This window comes from Mauremys reevesii, linkage group 4 (genome assembly GCF_016161935.1).
Source record: "Mauremys reevesii isolate NIE-2019 linkage group 4, ASM1616193v1, whole genome shotgun sequence".
In the NCBI taxonomy this organism is placed as follows: Eukaryota; Metazoa; Chordata; order Testudines; family Geoemydidae; genus Mauremys; species Mauremys reevesii.
Window position 1 is genome coordinate 15977234 of NC_052626.1, and position 21517 is coordinate 15998750.

The 21517-nt window shown below is 44.1% G+C and overlaps 1 protein-coding gene and 1 long non-coding RNA gene across 6 annotated transcripts in view; one reads left to right on the forward strand and one right to left on the reverse strand.

Annotated features, from left to right (window-relative positions):
* Nucleotides 1–21517, forward strand: part of MTHFD1 (methylenetetrahydrofolate dehydrogenase, cyclohydrolase and formyltetrahydrofolate synthetase 1) — a 95921-nt gene that overhangs the window by 7685 nt on the left and 66719 nt on the right. Inside the window, exon 1 of one of the 4 annotated variants that reach the window (XM_039534646.1) lies at nt 14848–14939. The exons of 2 other annotated variants lie outside the window; for them this stretch is intronic. In XM_039534646.1, coding sequence (XP_039390580.1) covers nt 14863–14939 — 77 coding nt within the window. In that variant the 5' untranslated portion in view covers nt 14848–14862. Of the gene's footprint in view, nt 1–14847; nt 14940–15578; nt 15734–21517 lie in introns of those variants that run through there. One more of the 4 variants, XM_039534647.1, reaches the window with a different exon arrangement.
* LOC120403522 lies at nt 4287–15572 on the reverse strand. 2 transcript variants are annotated; one of them, XR_005597566.1, is made up of 4 exons: nt 15382–15572; nt 14774–14929; nt 14018–14069; nt 4287–7195 (listed from the first exon to the last, which is right to left on the reverse strand). It is a non-coding gene; the product is annotated as an uncharacterized LOC120403522 (long non-coding RNA). The 2 variants fall into 2 exon arrangements; XR_005597565.1 differs by lacking the exon at nt 14018–14069.

Here is a 21517-nt window from a genome sequence, read left to right on the forward strand (position 1 = left end):
ACCCCTTTTGTCTTGGGTGGGGCTTATGCTTACAGTTATGTTAACTGAAGGGTGAGTTCACACCTACCAGTCTCAGTGAGGTTTTAATTCAACACATAACAAGCTTTCACCAGCTCATAACACAGGCATGACTAATTGCTGATTTCAGGTCCTGGATGTGTTTTCCAGAGCCAGAAATCTTTGGCCCAGATGGTGATACCTTTACTCACATTGAGTAATACCTCATTCCTAGAGTGATTCCATTGATTTCGGTGGGAGAACAGAGGAGTAAGGTAATAAAGGTATCACACGCTACCCTTTGAATATTAGAAATACCAGAATATAAGAAAACTCGTGGTCTGACAGAGCAAGTAATGTCAAAATTCTAACTCAGCTGAGAAGCTAGACACTAAGAAGTTTTGATTCTCAGATGCAGAGGGAAAATTGATAACCATGGCCAGAAAAAGACTTTGAAGGCAATGGATACAAATTGTGGGGGGGGCGGTTCTTTAAACTTGAGCGAGCTCTACTATCAAGATGACAGCAGTAGAGAAACTTGTAAGTGAACAGCCATCTAGCTGTAAATGAGTTTCCTGCCTAACCTTGTGTTCATGTCCTACTTATCACGCTTTGTCCAAACTGTACATTTCCCCAAGTCTAGAGAAAGTACCTTAATTGATAATACAATTCTTTTTGTACAAGATTGGTTTTCTATCCACGGAATCTAACAGGTTGCTTTCTTATTAATTGTGCTCTTCTTGCTAAATACAAACATGAAATATTAAGTTAATAAATTATAATTTTGGCTGCGAGCAAGCAAACAATTTCGGCCAGCATTCAGCATGCATGCTTTAAAAGGCCCTTCTTTGGCAGAACAATTTAGACCAGCGGTTCTCAAGCTATGAGGTGGGCCTCCCAAGGGAAGAATGGGAATGTGTCAAGGGAAGCACAAGTTGTGTGCTTTTTTAAGGAGCTCTGGCTGTCAGCCCTGCGTGACTGGGACGCATGCTGTGTACACCCAGGAGGTGGGGATAAAGATGATAGCTGGAGCCCTGCCAGCTGGGCTCAGGTTCTCCTTCCCCCCCCACACCACATCCATCCCTCACCTGGAGATGGCGGGGCTCTGACTGTCAGCCCTGGGATGGCAGCAGCAGCGCAGATGTAAGTGTGGCAGTGGGGCGCTAAGTCTGCTGTGAAAAGCGATATTGACGAATATCACTTTTCACATTGCCACCCTTACTTCTGTGCTACTGCTGGCATGGTGCTGCCTTCATTGCTGGGCGCCCAGCCAGCAGCCGCTGCTCTCCACTCTGCCTTCAGAGCTGGGTGGCAGTATATATACTTGGGGAGGGGCCGTAAATGACTACAGACATAAGGAAGGGGGGCCCGATCAAATAAGTTTGAGAACCACTGATTTAGACCAAGCCAAATTAACAATTAGTGATCAGCGCTTTAGCTGTCAGCAACAGAACTAAACTCCCAAAACCTCAGATTAATACTATTTTGTTTTTCACAGTGACTGAAACAAAGCATCAGTAAGCCACAGGATACATTAATAGTTTATTTATTCTGCACCTCAGTTTGAAGGCTGCTGTTTTTCACCAGCAGAGCTGCATATTCACAATGTGCTATATCAGCTGCTTTTCTGTAGCGAATCAAATGGTATCTGGAGGCATCTGCTCCTAGCAATGGACCCAGAGAAACCTGGAAAGGCATATAATGTACTTTATCACTTGCAGTCTAAGGCCTGGTCTACACTGGGAGGGCGGGCAGGGGGAGGTGTCGATCTAAGTTACACAACTTCAGCTACGTGAATAACATATCTGAAGTCGACGTACTTAGACCTACTCACCGCGGTGTCTTCACTGAGGTGAGTCGACTGCTGCCGCTCTCCCATTGACTCCACCTGCGCCTCTCGCGGTGGAGGAGTACAGGAGTCTACGGGAGAGTGCTCGGCGATCAATTTTTTGTGTCTAGACTAGATATGATAAATCGACCCCCGCTGGATCGATCGCTGCCCGCTGATCCAGCGGGTAATATAGACATACCCTTAGTGAAAATTATTCAAGAGAAAGGCTTGATTGTTGCATAGTTATATATGGAAAAAACTGAGCATATTAGGCATACAATAAAAGTGCACTAAGCACTGGATGATTCTGTGCATAAATATAATGTTCCCATTATAAAATTATTGGCAGTCCACAGGTTTATTGCAGTTGACCATACCATGCATGTCCTGTACAAAAGCTCCAAGGATTTTTTTTATAGAAACGAGCTATAAGACAAATTATGCCATTCCATGTGAAAACTTCCAGGAGAGCAAAAGCTAGGTGGAAATTTCCACAACATCAAGGCCAGGGAATTTCTTTCAAATCATGGCACTGTGGCAAAGGGTTGAGCCATAGGGATTGTAGAGGAGATGTAGTGCACCTGACTCACAAATGGGAGAATATTCTGGCTCTGAAAGAATTCACAGAAGATTTTCCATGCTACTTCCCCATCCGCGACTTCCTCCACAGCAGCCTGGCTAAGGGGAAGCTGTGGTCTCAGTGTCTTTCCGTGTCTGGGCCAAAACCACTTTTGAGGGTTGGACAGTTGAGGGTCTGTAGAGGGAGCCCACATGAGAAGATCAGAATTATTTTACATGAGGAAATTTCTATGCGTTCAGAGGGGGATGATGATGTGAGGAATGGCGACCTTTCTCTGCCAAAACTGCACAGTCCCAATGCTACAGACAGGGGCGTGTACAAGGAGGGGCAAGCATGGGCACAGCTGGGCCTCCCCAATAATCAGCAGGGACGCAGAACTTCTCTGGCCCCTGGGGCTGCGGTGGAGAGAGCACGCTCCTCTGGCCCTGGGGCCATGGCAGGGAGAGAGAGCTCCTCCGGCCCCCGGGGCCCCCGTGAGAAGAGCAAGTGCCTCCGGCCCCAGGGCTGTGGCAAGGTTTCACAGAGTTCCTCTGGCCCCAAGGCTGCACGGGGGCACAGAATATGCCCCTCCAAAAGGGATCCAATTTAAATTCCTGCGCATGGCGCTGGTTACAGAGCACATGGAGGGTCTTGTACAGGATGGACAAAGTGATGAATGGTCCTATATTGAGTGACTCCGCATAACAAAATTTGAGCCAAAGCTGTAACTTTTCCACTCCTTTCATCCCTGGCCATAGGACAATTGGACAGAACGAGTGTTTCTATAGTGTAGGTCCCTCTTCTATATACAAGTAAAATGCAAGGTGATAAACATATGAGTGTTTTTTATTCATGTGAAGGCATGATTTTTTCTCTCTTTTAACTATGTTATTCGTTGTACATGCATGAAGGCAGCTGTGCTGCATGTTGAAGTGAAAATGATTCTTACCAATCCAAACATAACTGTAGCTGTAATTTCATGCTCAGGAAAACCCACACAGATTAGCAGTTTAGCAGGCTGAAGGTCAGTAATAAATACCTGTTTCCTATTATGTTGCTGATTGCATGAACTTCAGTTGAATCTTCAGCAAGTGTTCTTTCTTCAGCCAGATTAATCAAACATATGTGAGGTTTACAGCTTAAGCGCATGAGTCTAACCTTAAACCATTCCCTGCCTTATTGTCTCTCCTGCCCTGACTCCTTTCATAAAAACACACAAGTCTCAGCTTCCTTTTCTTTGGTACAATGCTCCCCCTGTTGTTAAAGTTGAGAGTAACACTGCTTTAGCTGTAAATCTGCACACTCTGGGGCTGGTTCTCCTCACGCTAATGCAGGGGTAGACAACCTATTGCACGCCTGCCGCCCAGAACGCGAGCTGATTTTCAGTGGCACTCACACTGCCTGGATCCTGGCCACTGGTCCGGGGGGCTCTGCATTTTAATTTAATTTTAAATGAAGCTTCTTAAACATTTTAAAAACCTTATTTACTTTACATACAACAATAATTTAGTTATATATTATAGACTTAGAGAAAGAGACCTTCTAAAAACGTTAAAATGTATGACTGGCACATGAAACCTTAAATTAGAGTGAATAAATGAAGACTCGGCACACCACTTCTGAAAGGTTGCCGACCCCTGCGCTAATGTAAATCAGCAGTATACCCATTGAAGTCAATGGTGTTACAACATTGTAAAGCTGGGATAAATCAGATCAGAAGTGAGTCCATAGTGTGTAGCATATTTTCTGATTTTACAACTATACCATACTTTCTGAAGAGAAATATAAATGCAGATAATTTAATAATAATATGGAGACATATAGTCTACGTGTGTTGCATAAATGACCATTGAAAGATGCATTAATCATAGGAGAAAAATTCCCATTACTGCCATTTATTTCTATTTGGGTCCTACCCGGAAAGTCTCGGATTCCAGGGCTCCAAAGTCATGTGTTGGAACTCAAAAGGTTAGACTGTGCAATTCTTATCTATGTTGATGAACATCATAGACTTCTGTAGGACTGTACATGGAAGAAGTGCTCAGTGACATGTAATAGGGCTGCACACTTTAGCCTGATATGTAGTCCTGACTTTTTCCAGCTGTTAAGGAAAACTTTTGATTGTTCATATATCCAGTGAGGTTACAAAATCTAGGATTCTTCTTCTAGAGATGCCTCTGTCTATTCCCACTTGTGGGATCTGGCACCCTTGGTGTTGAGGTGCTGAAGTGCCGTGACAGGTCATGTTTCTTGAGAGGTGGGGGTGCAAGAGATCTTGTGCAACAGTGATGTCATAGCTCTACTCTGTAAAAGGGAGTGAACCCCACAATCAGGACTTGCAACGAGGCCTGTGCTGCAGCTGAAGACCTAGGAGAAATTCTGACTCACTTAAACACTGTTTTGAGGCTCATGGGAGTGCATGTGTCAGCTGAAGCTCTGTTGCTCTGTAGATGGGAACAGCATGTGCTTTCACTGATGATGGAGGGGCAAGACTTCATCCCCAACCTCCACTCCACACCCTCATTTGGGGAAGCTAGCAACAGTGATGATGCCAGATCAAGTCATTCAATCAGGATTATTTAAATGTAGGGTTGTTGTTTTTGTGAGGTGGAGAGAATGACTCCTATTAAATGCAGTTTGTTTGTGAGAGGTCTATTCTATTCTATACAGTTTCTTATGCTGCACCCATTACCATAGTTTCTGATACTCCAGTATCTCTCCATGTAATATCTGATGCAGAGCCAATGCTTTGATTTACAAGAGCCTTTTGTAACACTGGTGTTCCTGCGTGGCTGAAGAAGAAAGGAAACATAGTCCCTCCCACACCACTTTTTGTTGCAGTTGTAAGGATACTCGCTGTGATTTACTGAGGGCTATTGCTGTGTCCAACATAGCCTTTCAGTCTTTTTAAAGTATTTTCAGATTCCACTTCCAGGCCATGATACGATCATCCATAAGCACAGAAATTTAGTGTGTATTCAAAACATTTTGAACAGTTGTAACAAGTTAGGAGCACCCTGTCATCTGCCAACTCTTTGTTTTTCTTGGCTGGCTGCTCGGGTTGCTGTTTGCTTTCATAGTGGGGGTCAAATATCCACACTTTAACATTTGTGTCTTTATGCCACGGTGTTGCATCAACTGTGACAACATTGGTCACTGACACAAAATCACAGGGCAAAATCCTAGTCTCGTCAAAGTCAATGGCAAAACTCCCATTGGCTTCTATGGGCCAAGATTTCAGCCATACTGTATGAGGCAAAGTCACAGCATGAAGGCATAACAGCACTGCACCAGGACACTGCATTGTGACACAGTGGCATGACATTGTGACACTGGGAACAAATTATGGATTCTATCTGTCCTGTAATTTTGGACCCAATGTTGATTTCAGAATGGGTAGTGAGCCTACAGTTGACACTCCTTATAATGCCCAGCCCCTCCATCCACTTGTTGATTTCTTGATCCTCCATTAAAGAGCTATTCAAGGCCCACTACTCCCTGGGTAGACCACACAATTTTGTGGTTGTAGCACAGTTACCGAGCAGGACTTTTACCCTGTGCCTTCAGGAAAGTTCAGCTACCTTCTTCTGACCTGCCAGTGCATAGTCCTGCTTGACAGAGCACTATTCCTTGCAGGAACGGCCTTAGGTCCCACTTTGCTCTGAGCATTTGAGAGGCCTCTGCTATGCTTTTTTTTGGGGGGCAAATTATTGATTAAAAATAAAATGTCTGGGGAAATAGGGTGGCTTTAGCCTCTTGGTCTTTTTCCATTTCTCACCCTCGTCGGAACACAGCACAACAAACTAAAAGCAATGCAAAGACCACTTTAGCGTGTCATGAAAATACAGTGTTACAAAGCTTATCATTCTAAAGCAGCCACTGCTATAACTATAAAACTGGAAAAGGATTCTTAGTATTCTGGTACTCACACATAAATCCCTGGAGTCTCTCACCTCTGAAATACTGTGATAAAAAGTCTGAGATCCATTTGCTGGTTGGCCATCCTCACGTAGCCCTTTGCCTTTGTTGGCATTCAGGAGGGCTCCTGAATTTGAGTGGTTTAAGAACTCGAGAAAATCTGACATGATTCAGGAAGCACAAAACTAAACTTGTGATAATACAAGTTACATTCTTCTGGCAACTCAATGTGCAAGATTTCAAGCAATGTCTAGAGGAACAACAGTTTTATATAAATTTTGATCTCTGGTCTTCTGCCAGATTGTCACTGCCTACCAAGTTTCTTAGACAAACTGTTAGAGGTGCATTGACTCTGTGATATTATGGACAGGGTGTGACTTGTTTCTAAAGAGACCACAGATACACTGTACTGAATTCCTAACTGTTGTAGTTACCAGTCACTTAAACATAGGCAATGATCTTCCTTCTAAATGGTGTTGCGCAACAACAGGTCCAAACTTCTTATTTACGAATGTATCAATTGCATATTCAGAGCTAAATCCTGCCCACCACTCTGAAGGTGCTCAAAGAGGAAAAAATGTATAAACAACCACAAATCTTTGCCTAGTTCATGTGATCATGTCTCTCTCTAGTGGCAGGTTCCAGCAACTATAACAGCATCCTGCTTAGTCACATTTCAACAAGTTTCTCCTTCAGTTCAAGTAGCAAAGGCTTGTGGTTTTGGTGGGAAAGGATTTGGGTTCCATCCCTTCTGTGATGCCCGACTTTCTGTCCGCAGCCACAGCTCATTGTGTTCAAGCAGCAGAAGTATGTGAAAACCTGAAGGTCTCCTGCCATGATTTACAAAAGTGCACTAGCAGATTCATCCGACTTCCATAGCAAGAGGTGCACTGTAATAAAAAACAACAGGGTATATTCAAAATCTGAGCAGACATGCTGCCCTATGACCAATAATAACGTTGTTGTGCTTACACGGGGAAACCCCAGAGTGTGCTAAGCTGGCACGTGGTGCTCCTTCCTGCCTGGGGCAGCAGGATTTCTCTTGTGCTGGACATGCCTCATAGCCACAGTTTTATCCAGGGTGGCACTGTGGCCCTGGTGTATTGCTAGGGATAGGCCCATAGTGTCTTTCCTAACCTAAACTGGAAACTTCCTACAGCGAAGTCACTTTTTCACAGAACGTCATTATAACTGGAATGGCCAGTTGCACATTACAGTGCTGAAATGGTCTGTAACTTTCATTCTCCTTCACTATAATGGCCTTTCACTGTATCCAAATTCTCTGTAGGCAACTTCCAGTGTATTTTCACCTGAGAAAAAAAGGCACTCTACCTAAGGTAATTCGATAGCCTCCCCACCCCCATTACCATAGTATCTGAGCACTTCACAATCTTCGATGTATTTCTCCTGGGGAAGTGCTGTTACCCCAATGGTACAGATAGGGAACTGAGGCACAAGGAAACTAAGTGACTTACCCAAAGTCATGCAGGAAGTCAGTGGAGGAGTAGGGACCCCCTGTTTAAGGGTGTTCCTCAATGCAGAGGAGTTTTGATAGGGCAGTGAATACAGCCTCCGGCTGTACTGGTTTTCCTGTTTTTTCCACCAGGTTCAGGAAACTGCCTCCCATCCAGCCCACCTTTCCCTTAGAAAAGCTGTGAGGCCTTAGTGGGGTGAAAGAAGAGGGGGAACACAGTGCAGCAGAGACAACTGACCCCTTTCTTCATGCAGAAGGAGTGATCCGTACATGGATCCTAATGCTGTGTCCTACACAATCTAATGGTTTCGTTCCTGTAGGAGTTACAACTCAACACTCAAACAGCTACAGCACAGAAATAAATAATTTAATGCAACTAGGATGCTCATGTTTGTATTTTCACCCTTTCACTGTGATGTACACTAACTGGGTAGAGAAGGGCATCTGGTAGATAATCTGTAGCTATATTCCCATGAAAACTTGAGGGTGCTTCCTGCTTACAAAGCAATAACTAGCTATATCTCTTGGGCTGAATAAAGTCCAAGACCAAAGGTCAAGATTACTAGAGCAAATTGTCCTCCCCAAGTTCATTAACCCTGAGTATGGTTATTACTAAGTTAACAAAAAAAGTATCTTCTACTTTTTACTGTTTTGGGGGGGGGGGAGACAGAGCACATATATGCAACATTAAGAATGAGAAACAATCTCTTTCTCTCATTTTCTTTTTAAATCTGCTTTTCTCCCTGCAGAAAATGCTTCTTCCAATCATTCACCTCTGCCCCAGTCCCTGCCATCTTATAGTTCATGAGACTCTCCTTCCCCTCCACTCAAAGCTATCCCCTTAACAATATGGAAAGCACCTAAACTAGGATATAAGGAGGGATGCTCATTCTTCCATGTGCTGGGTTGCTTTCTGCTCCTCCAAGCTTCAGGGGCTCTTTAACAATAACAGTTAGGTAGCACTTTACATATATTTTATGAAAATTAGTTGATTATTATTATTTATGATTTGTCCTATTCAATGTTCCCTCTAATTTTTTACATCCATGTCCATGTCCATAATTTCGTTATGTACACCAATATGGAGGTGATGTGTGGCTGGGGTGGGGCCAAGGGGTTCAGAGTGTGGGAGGGGGCTCAGGGCTGGGGGACGGTTGGGATTTGGGGCTGTGAGGGCTCTGGCTGCGGGTGTGGGCTTTGGGGTGGGGCTGGGGATGAGGGGTTTGGGACGTGGGAGGGGCTCAGGGCTAGAGCAGAGGGTTGGGGTGTGAAGGGGTGAGGCCTCTGGCTCAGGGTGTGAGCTCTGGGGTGGGGCCAGGGATGAGGGGTTCAGGGTTCAGGCTGCCCCAGGGCTGCGGAGGGATGAGAGGACTTCCCCCAGCCCTCTCTTGCCACAGCAGCTCGGGACCAGGGGAAAGCGCCTCTCCCCACTGGGGCAGCTTTGGGGTTGGGGCCGCAGCAGCTCTGGGGCTGGAGCCGGGGAAGAGGCACCTCTCCCCTCCTGTGCAGCCCTTGATAGCCTGCTGCATGGCTGCACAGCTTAGAGGAAACTTAGGTCCTATTGTAGTGCATAGGCGCGTCAGTCATGCATCAAGATCCCATTGTATTAGGTGCTGTTCAAACACAGAACAAAAAGACAGTCTCTGGCCTAATATTTATTTGCTGCCCAAGGTTTGAGGGGGAAAAACACATATCCAGTGCTACCACATCCAGTACATGGCATGTCCGACCGGAAATACAGTAAAACCTGCCAAGTGCAAACACTCCTAGGAGTTAGCAAAAGTGGTCGTTTGTAAGAGGTGGTCTCTCTTCAAAGGTCTGCACAGCAGAGAGTGGTAATGTAGTGGTAAAGTGACTACTCTCCAAGTAGTCACTTGTGACTGGCGGTCTCTCTTCAGAGGTGGTCTCCATGGCAGGTTTTACTGTACTCCACACTCCACTTAGAATGTCAACATTTCAAACCAACAAACAAAAAAATCCCAACTTCATTGCAATCCACTGCAGCACAATACAGAGACTGCAATGGAATCCAGTCGCTAGGCACTTAAAATAATGCGTGGACACAGCCGGACATGACAACATTTGCTTACATGGGAGCATTGTCTAGTGGTTAGAACATGGGACTGAGACTCAGGAGTTCTGGATTCTAGTCTTGGCTCTGCAATGGACTTGCTGTGTCTCATTAGATAAATCCCTGTGCTGTAATGTCCCAATCTGTAAAGTGGAAATAATTTTTACCTAATTCACAGAGGTGTGGTGAGGCTTAATTACTATTTCTAAAGTGCTTAGCGATCCCTAGATAAAAGGCACAGTATAAATGTAAAATGTGATTATAATTAATAATGAAGCCCCATTTTTCATACAGTTATCAGCCTACTGAGCTGCCCATAATGTATTTGTACTTTTTGAGAAATCTCATTAGAAAAAGCTCATGGCCATAGAGGTCTATGATTCTAATTATGTATTTTCAAAGTATCTCTTGTCAGTACAAAACCTTTTTCTAGACCCATTAACACATTTAAAGCATCTCTTACATAATTCTATAAAGTAATCTCAGAAACTGGCCGGCTTTACTGGGAGCCCTCCAGGAACTGTAAGATTGAAAGGTCTTGTGCTTCTTGGTCAAGTGATTTCACTTTCAGATACCACATGACTCAGTCACCTTCAATCTTTTCTGAAAGGAGAATCTGTAGGGAGCTATGAACATTAAAACAAATTAAATGCTTCTCTGTAAAAATAGATGAGCAGCGGCTGTATCCCTGCATATATTTTAATCAGGAAATAAAGTAAATAAGAACTTCCGTATGAAATCATGACAGCAGGAGGTGAAAGGGCAGGTTTGTGGTACTGCTCTCTTACATTTTGTTATCTCTCAGGGTTTGTCTACACAGCCCTGCAGTCTGGACCATGAGGGTGTGAAGTGTAGTGCACTCTAAGGGCTAGTCTACACTAGAAGCACAGCTGCACCACTGCAGCACATCTGGTGAAGACGCTCTAAGCCAATGTGAGAGAGCCTCTTCTCTCAGCATAATACATCTACCTCCATGAGAGGCAGTAGCTCTGCCGGGGGAAAAGCTTATCCTGTCAATGGAGCACTGTCCACTCCGGTGCTTAGGTCAGTGTAACTTAGGGCATGGCTACACTGGAAACTTCAAAGCTCTGTCATGGGAACGCTCCTGCGGCAGCGCTTTGAAGAGCAAGTGTGGTTGCATGCGAGGTAATTCACCTCCACGAGCCTGTTTACACTAGTGCTTTAAAGCACTCAGACTTGCTGCACTCAGGGGGGGCGATTTTTCACCCCCCTGAGCAAGCAAGTTAGAGCACCATAAAATGTAAGTGTAGCCAAGCCCTTACATTGCTTGCAGGGGTGGGAGTGGGGGGGTGAATGACTTATGCACACCCCTGAACAATGTAAATTATGCCAAAGTAAGTGGTAGTGTAGACCTGGCCTAAGTGTCCTGTGTAGATACTGTTGGCAAAACTTAAAAGTTACCTAGTGCACATTAACATGGTCCTGTTTGAAACAGGACTACATCAATGTGAACTAAGTGCCTTTTAGTTGACGCCTGCCGAGTCTACATGGGCCACTTAGCCCTGGTCTACACTGGGGGGAGGGAGCGATCTAAGTTACGCAACATAGGCATCTCTGTTACAGTGACGCTACATGAATAACATAGCTGAAGTTGATGTACTTAGATCGATTTACCGTGGTGTCTTCACCATGATGAGTCGACTGCTGCCGCTCCCCCGTTGACTCTGCTTGCGCCTCTCATGGCGCTCGAGTACAGGAGTTGACGGGAGAGAGCTCGGGGGTCAATTGATCATGTCTAGACTAGATGCAATAAATCAATCCCCGCTGGATTGATTGCTGCCCGCCCATCCAGCGGGTAGTGTAGACATACCCCTAGAGCACAGCACATTAGAGCACTCTACAGTTCACACCCCCAGAGTCCAGACAGCATGCCATGGAGTTAAATTCTAACTTTACTATACACTAAGATTAACATTCACATGTGCTTAAAAAAAAACAAACCAATTTCCTTATCTGTGTTACTAACAACATCTTACCTTATTAACAGAGTAGGCAATTTCATTTTGGTTTCAAGTCAGCTTCGTTTTCACTTTATGGTTCTCTAGCATGATATTGCAATATCAAATTAATCATGGAAACTTCACTTCTTTATAAAAATGTGGATGAAAAAATCAGGGGGAATCCTCACTTTTACAACCTCATGTAGTCAGGATCTTAGTTTTATATCTCCATTTAAAGGTGACATCTTTGCAATACAGTGTCTCCTGAAAGCATATGGAGAATTGCCACCTAATGAATATCCAACACTACTTCTTCAATATCCTACGTTTTCTCTGCAGGCCTCCCATCCAAGAACTGACCTCTGAGCCGGTTTCGTGTGTGAAAGCTGACAAGGGCACAGCCTGGCATTCTATGGCTGCTTGCAACCCATGCTTTCACAGAATCTGGAGCCAAGTCTTTTTTCTGCTATAACATACTCTGCCAGACTCTGCATCATTTACCTAGGGTACAGTACTTAATTTGGAATCCCAAATTAGCCATACAGAAGCTCCTAACAGAAATCAAAGTGAACATGGTCACTGCAAATGGAAATACATTGACCTTTTGGATACATGTGACTAATGGGCAAAGGACATGAGGCTTGCAAATCCTAAACTTGATACAAATGTATCAGCTATGATCAAGAATGTTTCTATTTAGTTCATTGCTCCTTTTTCTTTGTTAAATTTAGGAACTAGAACGGAATATGCTTCCGGTAATCTCTGTTACAGTGACACTCTGTTTATAGTGTAGAATGAAAGTTCTGAATTGTTTGAATGCAGTGGAGTCTTGTTTAATTTCTTTTATATCCTGTCTACGACATAGGCTGAAGCTCAATCCCAAATATTTAGATTGTGAGCGCTTCAGGGAAGAGAACACCTTTTTGTTATGTGTGTGCACAGTGCCTAGCAAAATTGGCCCTGACCTATGACTGGGGCTGCTAGGTAAAAAATAATAATTAATACATGAAAGGTTTTTTTTAACTGGGATATGATAAACAATCAATGGAAAATACATTAAACTAAATTATGTAGAAGTATTTATCACCGATCTTAAAAACTCTAATAGGAGACTAATAGATTCCAAGGCCAGATGGATCCATTGTGATCATCTAGTCTGATCTCCTGTATAACACAGGCCATAAAACTTTCCCCAAAATAAAAACTGTAATGGGAGAGCAGAAGATAAAACCTAGTTATTTCAGTCTTCAGTGTTCTGTACAAACTTTTACTATACACAACATCACTATGAGATAGGCAAGCAGTGTACTTTACAGAGGAGGAAACTGATATACCAAAAAGTTAAGTAACTTGTCTAATTATCAAGAAAGAGGCAGAGCCAGGGGTCAAACTCAGGATTTCTGGATTCCAGTTTCATGCTCAATCCTCCAAACTACAGTGCCCAACAAATAATGGTATATTTATACTGCGAAAATGCATTGTGATAGAAAAGGTGACAACTAGCACATTATCTAACATATTATGAAACACAGTTTAACCTTTAGTGTGGACAACAGTCATTTTAAAAGTATGTTAACTGATTGTGGTTAGCCCTAGGTTAGGGTTTTATCATCTTCTGAGTGAGGCTAGGGATAACCGGGACCAGCTAAACATGACTGTCATTGTCCACACAAGAGGTTAAAAAGTGTTTAACATGTGAGCTAACCCATTTTCTAACACGATGCATTTCCCTTATACAGACAAACTCTGTATGTCAGTCATTCTCTAGGGGAGTGATACTCAGACCTCAGTGGTTCAGGAGCCCAATTAGTGATCAACAGTACCCAAAAGAACCACAGTAGTGTGAATTCATTTTCATTTACTCTAGTAATATATATGAATATTTAAACGGTATGACAGGGAAATATATATATTTGAAAATTCTCACAGCAAAATGACTGACCAAGTATTATTTTATCAACCACAGTTGGCTAATAACGCACTAGAAGCATCCTGATTGGTTAATTAAATCACAGTGTTTTAATATTATGTGCCACAAAGAGCCAGAGGAGACACATTAAAGAGCCACTTGTGGCTCCCAAGCCTCAGTCTGAGTATCACTGCTCTAGGGATACAATTTTACAAAGACTTAAACATGTGTAACTTTACACATTTGAGCGATCATACTGTGTTCAATGGGGCTTGTCTTGTGCAAAAAGTTACTTACACTTGTAAATTCTTGCGGGATCAGGGCCCAGTACGGGTTCTCCACTCCTATGCTGCAGTGAACAAAGTGGGTGAGGTAATATCTTTTATTAGACCAACCTCTGTTGGTGAGAGAGACAAGTTAAGCTTGAAAACATGTCTCTCTAATACCCTGGGACCAACATGGCTACAACTCTGCATACTGCACTGAATGGGCATTCCCCAGCTCAGCTTCTTTAGCACAGCCCATTGGACAAACCTCACTTTTTTCACTTGTCCTTCTCCTCACATAGAGATGGTCTAAGGGAGGAAGGATTTATCTTAACTGCCCTACCTAAATGGATGGAGAAAATCCTTAATTCCTTTCCTGAGCCAATAAGAGATCAATTTTCCATAAAATCATGATGCACCTACGGGGACAAACTGCAAACATGGGCTCAACTATTAACTCACCAGTATTGCTGAAGCTGCAGGTCTTGCATGGATTTTGTGAGTTTCATGGCTTTTAAAAAAGCAATATCTATGACTTTTGACATCTTGTGTAAGAGGCAGCAGATGTGTTGTTAAACAATCAAACTTTGGTAGCTGCCAAGTTAAACCCTGGATTGTGTGGGAGGCTAACAGAGCAGAAGCAAAGCAACAAAGAACTGTGGCAACACACAAGATCAAAGCAATAAACTCTCAGTGAAAGCTTTAAATCCCAATTGGATGAAGTTGCCCTCATCTACATCTTGAGTGATGCTGAGTTTATAAAAATCTGCCCTGGTGTGACAATTACCATGTTCAGATCTGTCCACTGTTTTCAGAGCTCTAACACTCTTCTATGAGGCTTTTCCTGCAGCCACGATCACCTCCTGGGCACCGGTGATGCTGATGGGAGGGGGAAGCATCGGCTCCTCACCCTCCCTCCTTGTTGCTCCTGGATGCACCGCCTCTGGAGAAAGGTGAATTCTTGAGCCACCTTGGGGGGGTTGGGCAGTAGGCTCCAGCGGTGGGATTTCAGGAACCTGGCCGTGCAGCCCTGGGCTCTGACCAGGGGCAGTAGGTACTGACCCACCTGGCTCTAGCCTCCAGCTGTAGGGCTTCAGCCTCCGCCCCCTGGTTCTAGCTCCAGGTGCCGGCTCCTGGCTCCACTCTGGGGTCCGGCCGCGCAGTGACCTCTTCGCTACAGGAAGGGCTGTCTGACATGGATGGTCAGACCGTCTCAGACACAACCCTTCCCACCCTGCTCTGGGAGGCAGCATTATTTTTGTTACTGAGTCTGCCAAAAAACACCCGCTACAAATATACGTTACAATTATTTGCATGTGAATCTGCATTTTTGCTTTTCCTAAAGTGAATTAAGTATTTTAGGGGGAAGTGTCAGTGCGGCCACGGCCACCTTACCCCCAGCGCAGGGCAGACACTCAGGGGTGGGGCACAGACCCCCAGAGAGCGGCGGGCTCCTATTCGCTCCCCGGGGGGAGGGGGGATCCCGGAGGCTGCCGGCAGCAGGGGCGGGCGCTCGGCCTCGGGCGGCCTATGAGCGAGCCCCGCGCAGCCGGAGGATCCCGCCCCCCAGGCCGGCGCAGGGGTGGGGGTTCCCGGCTGGCGCGGAAGCTCGGGCCACGTGGGTGCGGCAGGCGGCCGGGTTCACTCGCGCACCCACCATCGGAGCCTCTGGGAGCGCGGGAGCGGCGGGCGCGCGAGCAGTCACCATGGCCCCGGCACAGGTCATCTGCGGCAAAGCCGCCTCCGCGTACGTACCCCGGGGCCGCCCGCCCGCAAAGAGGCTGCGCCGCTGGGGGGCGGCGGGATTCCCTGGCCGCGGCCCTGTGGCACGTCTGGGTTCGCCCACTGCAGCCCGGCCGGGCCAGCGGGGCGTTGCTTCCTCTCCGCCCGGCTCCCCGGGGTGCCCGCGTGGGCCCCCTCCGCGCACAGCCACGCGCGCCGCAAGGAGGAGACGGTGGCGGGCGGGAGACGGGCAGGGAGGGACCGGACCCAGCCCAGCCGCTGGACTGGCCCTGGGAAGACGGACCCCGCAGGGGAGCTGTTAATTCGCCGGGTCTCCGAGGCCGGGCTCGAGTGGGGACCCCTCCACTGTTACTTCCAGCCCCGTGCCCCAGCCCTGCCGGCTACGTCGGTTGTCCCCGGCTCTGAGACGCGCTTCCGCGTGTTTGGGGTTGGGTGTTTGGCAGGGTTAGGGTTAGGTGTGGGTGTGGGATGTTTTGTTATCCTCCCATGAAGTGTGATGGACAAGAGCAAACACGATGACATGGGATTATTATTATTTTTAAATGTTGTCCAGTCTTGAGCCTTCCAGTGCCAGGATGGATCCCTGTGTAGACAGGATGGTTTCTGGTAAATTCCCCTGCCGCTCAGGCCCCCACTGCCTGTCTCTCTTGGCTTGGCGGCTGCTGTGCTGCAACCACTGCTTATGTTTCTCCTAACACTGTGACAGTCACTGTTACCTTGTGCTCTTCTCCCCCGAAATGTTGGTTCCATCCATCTGTTGTCTTTCATGATGTATTTAGATTGCATGTGTTCTAGGGTGGGGACCATATGCCCACTGTACATGTTACGTGTGTACAGTGCCTAGCACAATGGGGTCTAGAAGTGCTATTGCAATTCATATAATAATCTTGATGGGTCCAACCTGGTGTTGTCTAGTAGGGTCCATAGATTCATAAATAGTAAGGCCAGAAGGGACTGATCTCTCGTATAGCACAGTCCATAGAACTTCCCCAAAATAATTCCTGGTGCATATCTTTTTACTTACTCCTACTTAAGATTCCCCTGTTTATGCATCCCAGGATCACATTAGCTCTTTTGGCCACAGCATCACATTGGGAGCTCACGTTCAGCTGATTATCCACCATGGCCACCATATCTTTTTCAGAGTCACTGCTTCCCAGGATAGAATCCCCCATCCTGTAAGTCTGGCCTACATTCTTTGTTCCTAGATGTATGCATTTACCTGTATTAAAACACTTTGTTTGCTTGTGCCCAGTTTACTAAGCAATCTGGATAGCTCTGAATCATTGATCAGTCTCTTCATTATTTACAACTTCCCCAATTTTTTTGTCATCTGCAAACTTTATCCGTGATGATTTCATGTTTTCTTCCAGGTCATTGATAAAAATGTTGAATAGGATAGGGCCAGGAACCACTCCCTGTGGGACCCCACTGGAAACAGACTTGCTCAATAATGATTCCCCATTTACAGTTACATTTTTGAGACCTATCAGTTAGCCAGTTTTTAATCCATTTAATGTATGCCATGTTAATTTTATATAGTTCTAAATTTTTAATCAAAATATTTTGCGGTCAAAGAAGTTTAAGGACATTACATCAACACTATTAATGTTATCAACCAAACTTGAAATTTCATCAAAAAACACATCAGGTTAGTTTGACAGGATCTATTTTCCATAAACCTGTGCTGATATGCATTAATTGCATTAACAACTTTTTAATTTGTTATTAATCGAGTACCATATCAGCTGGTCCATTGTCTTGCCAAGGATCGGTGTCAGGCTGACAGGCCTATAATTACCCAGGTCATCCCATTTATGCTTTTTAAAAATTGGCACATTAGCTTTCTTCCAGTCTTCTGGAATTTCCCCAGTGCTCCAAGACATACTGAACAAAAAAAGCAACGTTAATAAAAACTCTTGGATGCAAGTTATTTGGGCCTTCTGATTTAAAGATGTCTAACTTTAGTATCTTTAACATTCTCCAGAAATACTAGTGGAATATGATGAGACTTTATTTTCTTTTTTTCCCCCAAATCTAGAACAGAAATATTTATTGGACACGTCTGCATTTTTATTGATACATCTTACCATTTCCATATAGCAATGGGCCAATACCATGCTCAGGATTCCTTTTGGTACTTATATATTTTAAAAACTCCTTCTTATGTCCTTAACTCATCTGATGACTATAGATTTCTTCTTGTGTCCCTTGGCTTCCCTTATCAATTTTTTACTATTCCTAACATATGGTTTATATTAATTGCTATCAACTTTCCTTTTCTTCCATTTGTTATTTGTTATTTTTTACAGCTGCTGTCACTTCCCCTCTAAACCAGGCTCATCTGTGTCAGCAGAGAAAAGCAGTGGTGGTTCTGTTACATTGCTGCTGCTGGTGTTTGCTGTCAGTGAACAGCAGTAGTAAAGGAAGTCAAGGCGCACTATAGATTTGCTCACCCCTTTCGCCATTGTACTAACAGTGCAATGGTCTGTGGGCAGGGAGAATGGAAAGACAGCATTGTACGGGGAAGAACGGTAATTAAAGAATCTTTAGAAGTATTCAGAAACAAGTCATTTCAGACTACTTAAATAACTGTAATGTCGTCGAAAATAATTTTCTCTCTCTAGATGAAGATCAGAAGAGACCTCCTGCAAGATGATCTTCTCTCCTCTCTCCTGGCAGCCATGCAGGCCACACCACCCCCTCCATCCACCCACCCCCTCCCCCCACCCTGCCCCCCACCGGAGGAGGCCAGAAACCCCCCCCCCTCCCCAGGAAAAATCCCGGCCAGGAAACCCGACCCAAAAGGCCCCCCCCGAAAAGAGAAACCTCCAGAACTCTCCCAAACCCTCCAGAAAACTACCCAAGACATTTATATCATACATATGACCCATTTTACTTGACCAGTACCATACCATTAATTGACCATACTAAGCATCATATCCTATCCATACATCTCCTATTCTAATCTTATCTCATTAATCTCTCAAGTCATGGAATCCCTTTCCACTGGCTGTCCCCTTGGCTCCTCCCCTTCCAGTTAGAATGATGGTTAGAAACCCTCCCTGAAATTTCAAGCCTGAATTGAATCAATTGACAATTAATTTTCTGAAACTCAAAATCAGCAATTCACTGATTCCTTCCCCTCCCCTCTATCTCCTGGTATATTATCTCTGAAGATAGTTATCTCTATATCTCCTATTATCCTTCTTTCCTTTAAGGAAAACTTCTTCTTCATCTCAAGTCTCTCTTCTTCTCCCTTTCCTTTTCTTTTCCTCTTCTTCATTCCTTCTTTCTTTGTATTCTCCCTTCTTCCATGGTACCTTTCAAAATCACACACATAACTAAACTGAGGTCTCAACAACGCCTTATAACACGGAACTATATACTATACTTACTCCTTATATCTACTAGAAATATTATCCCTAATAGAAAAATAGCTAATGCTAGCTTTTTTTAGCTTTTCATTTGCTTTTTCATCACACATCTCAATCCAACCATCATCATCTCCCTTCCTCTCCTCCCTCTCCTCTCCTCTCCTCCTCTCTCCCTCCCCCACTCATAACCTACTCTATTAGTCATCCCTAAATCTATAACCTTACACTTCCACACTTTGAATTTCATCCTGTTACTAATACTCCAGTTTACAATACTAATACATCTAAGAATATCAGAATATATCCCGATCCTTCCATCCTCTCCAACTACCCCTCATCTGGTGTAACTTTATCTTTATCTCAGCACACTGGTCTGGTTGGTCCAGGTCAAAACAATAAATAAAAATAAAAAAACACCCAAACTTGAGACTGAGGAACTCCACTGGTAACCCCCCCAACCAGACAGTTCCCAACTATACTCTGCTCTCTCCCCTCCCCTTTAACCTCTCCCTTCCACCTCTTTTTTTTTTTTTTCCCCATCCCCATCTTTTTTTTTTTAATTCTAATTCTTCATGCGTCATGTATCAAACTCCTGACTGAAATCAGATATATTAGATCCCTAGATTTCCCTTCTAAAAAAAAAATCTAAAAAAATCAAGGAAGATCAGGTTGGTTGGTTGGTTGTACCCTTACGATCTAAATCCATGCTGTATCCATGCTGTAATCCCCCCATGCTCTGAACCTCTCTTCTCTTCTCTTTTTTTTTTTTTCTTTTTTTATTACAGATGTTAGAGACTACTACTAATAGTATAGTTCCGGTTTTTTTTTTTTCCTTTCTGAAATATAGGAACTACATTCTCTAATCCAGTCAGTCGGGTACAATCAATAATTTAGGATTATTTATAGAGATTCGCTAACTAGCTAGCAATATCCCTCGCCAATTCCCTTAATATTCTAGGATGAAGATTATCTAATTTTGTTTGCTTTCGTTCTCTATTGTACCATTGGCCTAACGTTACCATAGTGGCATGTAACTGACTGGTATTTGGTATCAGTCCTCATGCTTAGATAAGTCATCTGCCTAAATGTTTGCAGTATGGTGAAATCCCTTCTTACTTTTAAAAATCCCTTCTCTGTCTCCTGCTAGGACCCTTTCTGGATTTCAGTAGGTGGGAAATGTGGGTTTATGCAAGACTATATATTGTACCTTTAGTTTGCTTTCTTCTCTTATCTTTTGTCTGTCTTATTGCTAAGTATCCAAGTGGAATGAAAGAGCTAAATGTTCTCCCTTATTCCTTGAAAGGCTTAGTACTAAATACTATGTAGTGTTGACCTCTTCAAAGTGCTGGACAAATATTAGCCTGATTTTTACAGTTGGGGAAACTAAGACACAGATGTTGAAGTCTAAAGTTACCTCTAATTTGGGGTGAGACCTTGGGCCTGATTTTTCAGGGTGCTGATCTGTGGCAGCTCCCATTGACTGAAGTTGGAAGTGTGGTTGCTCAGCACTTCTGAAAATCAGGCCAAAAATGTCTCAAGCTGGCCATCCAAAATCAGACACTACTTCAGAAAATTTGGACGTAAGGGACATATCCAAGTGAGTTAGTGGCAGAGTTGGAACTCTCGAGTTCCAGTTTCTTAGTCTCTTGTGCAGTCCATTACACCATGCTGCAGCATGGTAATGGCACTCTGAAAGTCAGAGTTCTGAGAATTTTACACTTAATGCCTGCAGAATCTACTGGTAAAACGGGGGAAGTTTGCGTGTTGTTACTGCTACAGGCTTCTCTTACCTTCGGCACAGAAACAGGTCCTGAATTGTAGCAGATCCTCATGGGCCATAATTGTTGCAGATATAAACTGATTTATATGTCTCTGAAAAGAGTGGAGTACTTAAAATAATTCTGCTGGTGTCTAGTTTGATACAGTGGGTACTTTTTTGCCCTGTGTGCATTAACTAAAATGATCATAATAGAGTATTCATCTGAAAGATCAAACCTGCTAATTTTATTAGCAATATGTTTTGCACTTGTCATTTACCTTAAGTTGATAAATCTGCTAGAAAAACTTTGATTACTACATGTTATTTGTATCACAGTAGCAACTAGACTGAGATTGGGACCCCCCTGTCCCAATACTTAATAAGAGGCAGTTTCTTCCCTGAAGAGCTTACAGTATTAAAAAAAAAAGGGGGGGGGGCAGACAAGAGTGGTAGAAAGAATTATTCCCATTTTACAGATGGCAAATGAAATCATAGAAAGTCTTAATGATTTGCCAAAGGTTACACTGGACATCTGTAGCAGAGCTGGGAATTGAATGTAGATCTCCTGAATCCCTGCCCAGTGCCTTACCACAGGACCTACCCTCCCAGCCTATGCCAAAAAAAGACCAGCAGCTCTTTTTCTCATAGCTCA